A 10,862-nucleotide genomic window follows, 5' to 3' on the forward strand; every position below is an offset into this window, starting at 1 on the left:
TGTTTTTAGGGTTACTGCGAATTTACTGATCTGATAAGAACTATATGTTTTCATTTATTTTGTCAAAATGTGATCACAGAGATTTCAGAAAAAAAAAAGAAAAAGATTCTGGTTTCACTCAACAGGTCTGCTGGGTTGGCACCTACTGCCCATTCTATTTCCTTTGTACTCTTTATGCCTTGGTTGTCCATTGACTGTCTCTTGGTTCTCTTTCAGCCACTTGACCACTTCTCAGACTCCATGTGAGTGGTGAAAATAGCCCAGCAGACCTCTAAATACGGGGAGCTTAACTGACTCAGGGCCCCAGCTACTGTTCTCTGAAATCTGTTGTCACACTTGCTCTAAGATCAGGCTTCCCACAGGTGCTCCCAGCCACTCCCTATACACAGCAGGGATGCTGAATTAGGCCCATCACTGGGAGTCACGGGACACTTCTGAAAGGCAGGTCTAGCTTGAGGGTTACCCAATAGTCTTGCCAATCTTCCTCAAACTTCATGGCAGGTCTAGGATGCTTCCACCCAGCCTTTCTTCCCTCTCTCCTCTCTCAAGATCAAGCTCTTATTGTGATTTGTCTGTTTTTTTTCAGCTGTTCCAGGCTCTCTCCCCATTTTTTTCCCCCAGTCTTTTCCTCAGTAAAATCAAATACATTCAATCCTATCTTCTTTCCAGAACACCCAGATTAATAGTCTCCTTTACCTATTTTTATTTTTACATTTTCTATTAAATAAACATGTTCCTTATGATTCTGTTCATAATTCCCACTTTCTCCCAGACTACTAGAAGCCTACAGTTTTCAATACAGCCTATATCCACTACAACTAAAATATGTGTCATTATACCAGATTGTTCTTTTTGGCTTTCTACTCATCTTTGCTAAATAGGTATTTCCATTTACATGTCTCAAAACCACTTCAATTTCAAGATTTTAAAAACTAAATGTATCTTGTCTCTTAAAAGGTTCCTTAATCGGTATAACAATCATAATTTAGTGCAGAAAACAGACATACTCTCAGTACATCTAGTTGAAGGGGACTTGATATGGGAAATAGGTGCTTACAAAATTTTGAAATACTTATAAACCTTCAATTATTTCATTTCATTCAAATTATACCACTTGAGCTGCAATCCACAGATCAGGAGATACTGCTGGACTTGAGATTCTTGATTCACAAAGAAGGTGACCTGAAGGAGTCACCTCGTGCCAAAGTTGACATCTGGCAGATCCTGTTAGCCAGCTGCTGGGGCTCCAGGAGAAGGGCTTCTGTCTCATTTATGTTTTCCAAATCTCTTGAGAATATATTTAATTGGGAAAATATAATTCACAGACAGAATGCAGACAGCAAGGGAATCTGGGCAAGATAGATTTTAGCTTTCTGAGCTCCAAACTGAAGAAAGTTGAAATGGAGATTGAGAGAGCCAGTCAACGTGCCTACCAGATTAATGGCACCAATATCCACACATTCACCCAGGCAAAAAATGGAGGGCATTGAGAATTCCTTTCTTTTCCTCATTCTATTCATGACTGATTGGTAGTCTTATCCACAGCAGAACAACTATTGGTTTACCTCTGGTCTTCACAGACTCTTCTTTGGGCTGCTGTAATAGTATCTTAGTAATTATCTAATAGTATCGTAAATTCTTACCTTTACCCTGTATAATTCCATGCTGTGTTTTCCTAAATTTTATCATGTTACCCCTTTAAAGAGTCTTGAAGCTCTTTATCCTGCAGGTAATGTGGGCCTCATTCAAAGTTTTTAAATGTCCTTAACAGAGTCCAAGGAAGTGAAGTTCTGATCCCCAACTTGACATGGAAAGCCCAAGATGACCTGCCCCTTCTTACTATCTCCAGACTTCTCTATGCCTCACCCTTGTGGGCTCCAGCCATGCCAAAGTATTTGTCATTCCTCAAATTTGAAATATCATTTAATACAATCTGATTTTGCAGAAGTTATTCCACCTACCTTGAAATCTAGCCCTCCCCACTTCTCTCATCCAGCTATATCCTATCTTCTTCCAATTCCCTTCTCAACAAAACTGTCCAGTAAACAAGTTAAAACCAACCCAAGCAGAGATTATTTCTACTAATTGCTATTATTATGTCACTGATGACAAAATGTAGGAATTATTAGCTTGCAGTTTAGTCCCCTCATTTAGATTATATCTACACTGAAGTTCCTCAATGGCAGAGCACGACTTATTTGCTTCTATTCCTGAAGTAGAGTAGGTGCTCAGTAAAATACTGGTTAATAGAAGGATTGAAAGAAGAAAGGAAAATTAAGTAACCAGGAAGGGATTTAAGATAAAGCCATAAAAATCATATACAGGCTATTATTATAAACCAAATGAGAATGATTTTTTAAAGAAAAAAATTATAATATTTTGAAATAAATTCCTATTTCACAGTATAAATTTTATAAAGATAATATTTTAATAATACTTTATTAGGATTCAAAGTATTTTAATGAAAGTTATTATGCTTAGTGTTACCTAATTTTGAAAAATTTGAAAACAAATGAATGCTATACCAAAATTAATGCAATAGAGAACAACATGTTTTCTATTAAAAATAATTATGAACACAGATTTCAATCTAAAAATGTTTATGGTCCTTGCAACATTATTTAGAGAACTTTTAAAATATATCATAACGAATATTACTTGGCCGTAAGAAGGAATGAAAGAATGCCATTTGCAGCAACATGGATGGATCTAGAGATTATCATACTAAGTGAAGTAAATCAGAGAGAAAAAGATAGATATCATATAATATCACTTAAATATTGAATCTAAAAACTGACACAAATGAACCTATTTATAAAACAGAAATAGACTCACAGACTTAGAAAGCAAATTTATGGTTATCTAAGGGGAAAGAAGTGGACAAATAAATTAGGAATTGGGAATTAACAGATACACACTATTATGTATAAAATAAGTAAACAGGGATCTACTGTATAGCACAGGAAACTATATTCAAGACCTTGTAATAACCTATAATGGAAAAGAATCTGAAAAAAATATATAAACATATAACTAAATTAATTTGCTATACATCTGAAACTAACACAATGGTGTAAATCAACTACACTTCAATAAAAATAATAAAATATATGATAAATATCCTAATCTAAAATGAAAAATCATTTTTATTTTATGACAGACAATAAAACACTCACATTAACACATGATTATATAATCACTAATAATCTACAAGAATTAGACATGAGATACATTTTTATAAATAAGGATTCTATTTCATGTTGCACACAATAATCATGGAACACTTTGAAATTAGTAAGAATTTTGTAGTCAGAATAATTTACTACATGAATGTTTCCCAAACTATATGTTCCAAATCATATTACCTTTAGTTCTTCTGTAATGTGACATTTTATAGTCTGAAAAATCAGCATCTACATGAAATCATGCAACCCAAGAACTAGGGCTTGGGGGAAAAAATGGGGTTACACAAAAAACACTCATGAACTTCATCAGTGACATTAAAAAAGGAAAGGAACCTAATAAAAACAATAGGAAAGGACTTCCTCTCATGGCTCAGCAGAAACAAATCTGACTAGTAACCATGAATACACAGGTTCAATCCCTGGCCTTGCTCAGTGGGTCAAGGGTCCGGTGTTGCTGTGAGCTGTGGTGTAGGTCACAGATGCAGCTTGGATCTGGCGTTGCTGTGGCTGTGGCATACGTAGGCCGGCAGCTACAGCTCCAATTTGACCCCTAGAATGGGAGCCTCCATATGCCTTGGGCATGGCCCTAAAAAGACAAAAAAAAACAACAACAACAAAAAAACCCACAATAGGATACAATTACACATGTTTAATAGTTAAAAATACATAAACCAGAAAAAAAGAAAACCATAAACCTACAACAAATATGGTACTGTACCTAGAAAAAGACTTGCATGCAGTTTGCTTCAGAAAGTGAGTTTTAGCAGAGTTATAGCTGTAAGTCATTATAAAATGATAAAGGAAAGAGTGCCTAAAATCTCACAAGATGTTATAACACCAACATGTGCATCATAACACATGCCATGGACTGAGGTAGCTGGTAAATGTTCAATGTGTGTCTTGTATCTTGGATCGGCTGGGTATAGGTTTCCACATTCACATATTGTTTATCCAGTACAAAACTATGTAACAACAAACACAATATTTGCATTGTGCTCAAAATGTTTTCTGATATCTCAATCAAGTTAGGAACAAATTTGCATTTTCAAAACGATTGTTACAGCAGAATTGAGTGTAATAAGTACTTGAAAAATAAGTGGGATAAGACAGGTTCTATGTGTAGAAAATAAGTAGATTAAGTAATATCGAAATTTTTTCTAGTAAGAAATTTCAGAAACTTTACATGCTAATGTAAACTCTGAAACTCTAGGAAGGCAATGAGTTTGCAATGTTGTTCAGAATTCTTTGACCTTTTATTCTGTGGTGGGAATAACATTTACATCTCCTAAAAACAATATTCTGTGTAGTATAGTTTGATAAATACTCCTCTTGAACAATGGTTCATATTTATTATTATAAAATGTAAAATAAGGATTATTCTCATAAGAAAAATATATTCTGATCTAACTCAGTTTTGTGTGTACTTCGAAAAAAGAAATCTGCAATAAATTTTTAAAAATACCATTAATTTGTCTGGCATTGCTGATTGTATTTCTTCTGGCTCCTATAGAATTAACCTATGCCAGACAATTAAAATTCCTCCTTGGAGATGACAAAATGTTGTCTTTTCAGCATGATTAACCATATTAATCAAGGTATAAATCTATAGCAAATAATTAAACTTTACATTTTAAATGTATATGGTTTTCTGAGATTTAACTATGATCATACTATCTGTAAATTAAATCCCTTATTTTTTTTTTTTTTGGTGAAAAGCCAAAAGAAAAGAATTTTGTTTTCAAATGCTAATTTTATCTATTACATAATTATATGAACTATAATATTTTCCACATAACGATGATTATGCTTTCACAAATATAGGGAAAGAGCATTCCGAGCAGAGGGAATAAACTCATAAGAAAATGTCTAGTGTGCATGCAATCATGCATGCAAGTTTGATTGCAATGAAGTTTCCATGAAGGAGAATAGTAAGGAGTGAGTTTGCTAAGACGAAAAAGAGGAGTCAGACCCACTGGCAGAATCAAAGGTATTTTACAAGTGACTTCATGTAGGAATTTTTGAGAAAGATGGACAAGCCAAAGATACTCTAAATTTTAAGCCTAAGAAAATGGAACAAGGAGTTCCCGTCCTGGCACAGCGGAAACGAATCCGACTAGGAACCATGAGGTTATGGGTTCGATCCCTGGCCTCACTCAGTGGGTTAAGGATTCGGCATTGCCATGAGCTGCAGGGTAGGTCACAGACACGGCTCGGATCTGGAATTGCTGTGGCTGTGGCATAGGCTGGCAGGTACAGCTCCAATTAGACCCCTAGCCTGGGAACCTCCATATGCTGCGGGTGCGGCCCTCAAAAGACAAAAGATTAAAAAAAAAAGAAGAAGAAAAGAAAATGAAACAATTATGGCACCGAGAGAAGTACAGAGCACAAAGTAAAAGCTGGACTCGAGGAGGAAGTTATACAGAGTTGACTTAATTCAACAAATTTCTTCCCTACTACGTACTTATTAGGTATTTCACCCCTCACACAAACCCAAAATGGGGGAAAGATAGGATTTTCATGTAATTTGAGTTTGCTGCTTATAAAAAGCTCCCTTAAAACATTTCAAAGTTAAGGTAATTAATGTTAGCTGCTATGACAGGTAAACACCAATATTTCAGCAGCTTAATGCAGCAATATTTATTGCTTGCCTGGATCACAGTTCAGTGTCCTTGGTAAGCTAGGGTATGTGCTTTGCGTAGTTATTCAGAGGCTCAGGCTTCTTCCATGACATAGTTCTGACGTCTACAACATGAAGCTTCAAAGGCATTCTACAGTCATCTGCCAAGAGACTGGCGGAAAAACTCGGGGAACCTCATGAAGGGCAGAACAATAGTCTCACCTCTACCCACATTCCATTAACTAGAATTTAGTGCCAGCCAATTCCAGGGATAGATGGAAGACATTAATTTAACTCAATACTCAGGAATAATACTTAACATTGCTTCTGTCACAAAAGGGAAAGAAGATAAAGCCCTTACTTAAATAATTGGGTAATTAAAATTAATTTTGAAATAATTCTTTTTTATTTTTCCTTTTATCAGTAGCCACAAATGACAATGGAGCTAAAAAACCAAAAATAGTCACAGAAGAGGAAAAAAAAACTACATAAAATTTCTTAACCTGGAGTTTAGTCAACTTGAAAACTATCAGAGCTCCCATTGTGGTTTGGGGGTTAAGGACCTGATGTTGTCTGTGAGGATATGGGTGTTTTGGGTTCAATCCCTGGCCCATCTCAGTGGGTTATGGATCTGGCATTAACACAGCAGCTCTGATTCAACCCCAGGCCTGGGAACTTCCATATGCTGCAAGTGCAGTCATAAGAAGAAAAAAAAGTATATTTTCATAATCTTTCAAACTTAGCTTTAGCAAAACATTCAGAAACTCTGATATATAACTAGAATCCTCTCATCTTAATAAGTACAGTTGCCAAGGTATGTGTGAATTTAATCTAGAAAACCTTCAACTAATGAAGTAGATAGGTTACATTAAAAAAAAAAAAAACAAAAAAGAGTTCCAAAATCTCCACATCCTAGCAAACACTTATCTTTTTTTGTTTTTGTTTTTTTTTGATAATAGTTATCCAAACAGGGGTGGGTTGATATCTCATTGAGGTTTTGATCTTTTTTTCCCCTGTTGATTAGTGTGTGGAGCACCTTTTCACACATCTGGTGGGGCCATTTGTATGTCTTTGAAGAAATGTCTATTCAAGCCCTTTGCCTATTTTTAAATTGAATTATTTAGTTTTTTATTATTTGGTTGCATATTGTGCATATTAACCATTTACCAGATAGATGGTTTGCAAGAATTTTCTCCCATTCTGTAGATCACCTTTTCATTCTGTTGCCTGTTTGCTGTTCAGAAGCTTTTTTGTTTGATGTAATCCCACTTGTCTATATTTTGGTTTTGTTGCCTGTAATTTTGGTGCTAATTCCAGGAAATCATTGTCAAGACTACTGTCAAGGAATTGTTGCCCAATGAGTATGAAGTTTCAGTTATACAAGATGAATAAGTTCTATAGATCTGCTGTACAAATGCCTATTGTTAATAATACAGTATTGGGCACTTTAAAATATGTTGAGGAAACACCGATCTCAAGTTAAGTGTTATTCTATCTCACACACACACACACACAAAACCTCACAAAAATACAGGGATATTTTTGGAGGTGATGAATAAATATGCTTAGTACCTTGATTGTGATGCGTTATGAATATATGCATGTGTTCAGAATCATTAAAATGTATGTCTTACATATGGCCATTTTTTGTATACCCAATTATCCTTAAATGCTTCCTTATTCAATTATTCTTTAATGCTTAAAAAAAATCTGAGTGTTGCCTAGTTATTGATCCTTTTCTGAGTTCAGAGTAAACACAGTTTACATTAATTCTAAATAGTTTTTTTTGTTTTGTTTTGTGCACGTAGATGGCATATGGAAATTCACCAGCCAGGGATTGAATCCAAGCTGCAGCTGTGGCGAAGGTCACAATGGCTCCTTAACCCACTGCCAGAGTAGGAATCCCAAATTCTAAATAGTTTCCAAATATTGTAAATGAAAATAAAATTTTTTTCCAGTTACAATAAAAGATTCTGCAATGCAGAAATAGCAGGTATTAGTGCATAAGAAACAAACTCCTTCTTGAGCCCTGTGATAAACTATAGCTACCTACATAGTCTTCCATCTATAACATAGTCTCTTGTATTATTAAATATTCTCCCCATATTTCAACTACTTTAAAGGGGAGCATGACTTCCTTTGCTCTTAATTCAATGAAACTGAGGGGTAAATAATTCAATAGCCTGGCCAAAACGGCAGTGTGTATCTATTTCAGGACACACACACACACACACATCTCCTTTTAAGTAGTAATAAACCTGGGCGCCTCAAAAAGGGGCTTGTTGTGATATAAAAGAATGTCCTCTAGGAACCAAGCTGTTTTCCTTGAAAACTTGAAAAGGGAAATTCAGTGTATCACAGCCTGCTTGTGCCTCCGGATTCTACACGCTTCTGCATCTGAATCAGCGCTGCCCAGCAGTTTGTATCTCTGGAACATAATCGGTGTCTCACAGACTCCCCAGGACTTGGATTGGTCAGAAAGAAGCAGAGGAGGAGCCACTGTGCACATTTTTTCCCCTTCACACACCATAAAAATCGCAGTGGCAACTAACACAGCAAAGCTTCAGGTTGGGAACTGATTATCTCTGCGAGGCAGCTGATCTGAGCATGCGCACACAGATTCATTCTTCTCCCAATAGCACAGCAGCCGCTAGGAAAATTATTTTGAAAAGACCTGAATGCATTAAGACTAAAGTTAAAGTGGAAGTGAGAACAAAATAGCAAACAGCAGACTCGACAGAGAATGAGCGTCTTGAAGCCTAAGATTTCAAAGTGATGCTAATCAGAGCCCTACCTGAAAGAGACTAAAAACTCCATTTCAAGCTTCGGAGCATGTGACATTTATTCACAACAGGCATGCCAATTTCAGCCTCATAACTTTCAGACAGATAAAGACTTGGAGAAAATCGCTGAGGCTACCTGACCCAGGAGCTTAAATCAGGTCAGAGGGGATCTCAACCCACCTGGCGCAGGATGAACTCAACCCATCACCATGGAATGCATACTTCTCTCCACTTCTGGAACCGCAGCACCTACGGACTGCACAGCAATGCCAGTGAGCCCCTTGGAAAAGGCTACTCTGAAGGAGGGTGCTACGAGCAACTTTTTGTCTCTCCTGAGGTGTTTGTGACTCTGGGTGTCATAAGCTTGTTGGAGAACATTCTGGTGATTGTGGCCATAGCCAAGAACAAGAATCTGCATTCACCCATGTACTTTTTCATCTGTAGCCTGGCTGTGGCTGATATGCTGGTGAGCGTTTCCAATGGGTCAGAAACCATTGTCATCACCCTATTAAACAGCACGGACACGGACACACAGAGTTTCACAGTGAATATTGATAATGTCATTGACTCAGTGATCTGTAGCTCCTTACTCGCCTCAATTTGCAGCCTGCTTTCGATTGCAGTGGACAGGTATTTTACTATCTTTTATGCTCTCCAGTACCATAACATTATGACGGTTAAGCGGGTTGGAATCATCATCAGTTGTATCTGGGCAGTCTGCACGGTGTCGGGCGTTTTGTTCATCATTTACTCAGATAGCAGTGCTGTTATTATCTGCCTCATAACCGTGTTCTTCACCATGCTGGCTCTCATGGCTTCTCTCTATGTCCACATGTTCCTCATGGCCAGACTCCACATTAAGAGGATCGCCGTCCTCCCAGGCACTGGCACCATCCGCCAAGGCGCCAACATGAAGGGGGCGATTACCCTGACCATCTTGATTGGGGTCTTTGTGGTCTGCTGGGCCCCCTTCTTCCTCCACTTAATATTCTATATCTCCTGCCCCCAGAATCCATACTGTGTGTGCTTCATGTCTCACTTTAACTTATATCTCATCCTGATCATGTGTAATTCCATCATCGATCCCCTGATTTATGCACTCCGGAGCCAAGAACTGAGGAAAACCTTCAAAGAGATCATCTGTTGCTATCCCCTGGGTGGCCTCTGTGATTTGTCTAGCAGATATTAAATGGGGACAGAGGAGACACATAAATGCAAGCATAAGAGACTTTCTCCTTACACAGTCTGGACAATATGCTTCAACAACAGCATTTTCTTGTAAGGCATCAGTTGAGACATTCTATTGTATAAATTTAAGTTCATGATTCTGCTCAGTCTCTGTGTATTTTTAAGGTCTTGCTACCTTTTGGCTGTAAAATGTTTATCTATACTACAGGTTATAGGCACAATGGATTTATAAAAAAGAAAAAAGTCCTTATGAAAAGTTAATTAATGTATCTTGTCATTCGAAAGGATTTGACACATTGCTTGTTTTAGTAACATGGAAATCACAGTTTCATTAAATATATTCTAATAAATGGTTGCTAATATTACACTATACAACGCTGAAGTGTAGAAGTTTGATTCTAGCATTGAGGGGAGAAATACTGAAACATGTGTTTAATCATTAAAAAATAACCTGAAATTTCAACTAATTTATTAAAACATGCTCATTCTCCCTGTGCAGAAGGAGAAATGAAGCTTCTACTGGGAGAAAAACAGTTACTAAAAAAAAGTGGGCGGGGGGTATTTTGAGTTTGAAAACTATGTTTCTCAAAGACAGAGATATTAGTTTGCCCAAGCAAACTGTCTGATATTCCACACAGGCAACTGTTTGGGAGAGAAAAATAGCAGCTATGGGTACTGAAGTGTTCTGGGAAACCTAAGAGCATGGCAAGCTAAACTCCTCATATCAAACTATTCTAACCACCCCCTAATAAAAACAAAGGTCTTTCTGCCCCTTTAACCAGGGACCCAGAGTCTGCTAAAATGTCCAGAAAAGGTGGTGCTACACTGGAGTCTTTCTCTTTATTTTTTAAAATTTTATTGGAATATATTTGACTTACAAAGTTGTATTAATTTCAGGCATATAACAAAGTCAATCAGTTATACATATATTCACTGGCTCCTACTTTCTAAAAACAACCTACAAAATCAGTATTGAATTCTTTCACTTTTCACATGGAAGTGACTTGCTATAGTCTTATTGCTTATTTTCTGAACAGAAGTTGAAATACTCATTATCAAGGATTTTAGCTTTTAAAACTAAATCTATGG

General features: G+C 36.8%; 1 protein-coding gene across 1 annotated transcript; it reads left to right on the top strand.

Moving 5' to 3' along the window:
- Positions 1 to 8,255: 8,255 nt before the first annotated feature.
- Positions 8,256 to 10,351, top strand: MC4R (melanocortin 4 receptor). Its single transcript, XM_047769489.1, has one exon. It carries the CDS (start codon positions 8,776 to 8,778, stop codon positions 9,772 to 9,774), a length of 999 nt encoding a protein of 332 aa, XP_047625445.1. The 5' UTR covers positions 8,256 to 8,775; the 3' UTR covers positions 9,775 to 10,351.
- The last annotated feature ends 511 nt before the right edge of the window (positions 10,352 to 10,862 follow it).

Source organism: Phacochoerus africanus, chromosome 2, assembly GCF_016906955.1.
Source record: "Phacochoerus africanus isolate WHEZ1 chromosome 2, ROS_Pafr_v1, whole genome shotgun sequence".
NCBI classification, from domain to species: Eukaryota; Metazoa; Chordata; class Mammalia; order Artiodactyla; family Suidae; genus Phacochoerus; species Phacochoerus africanus.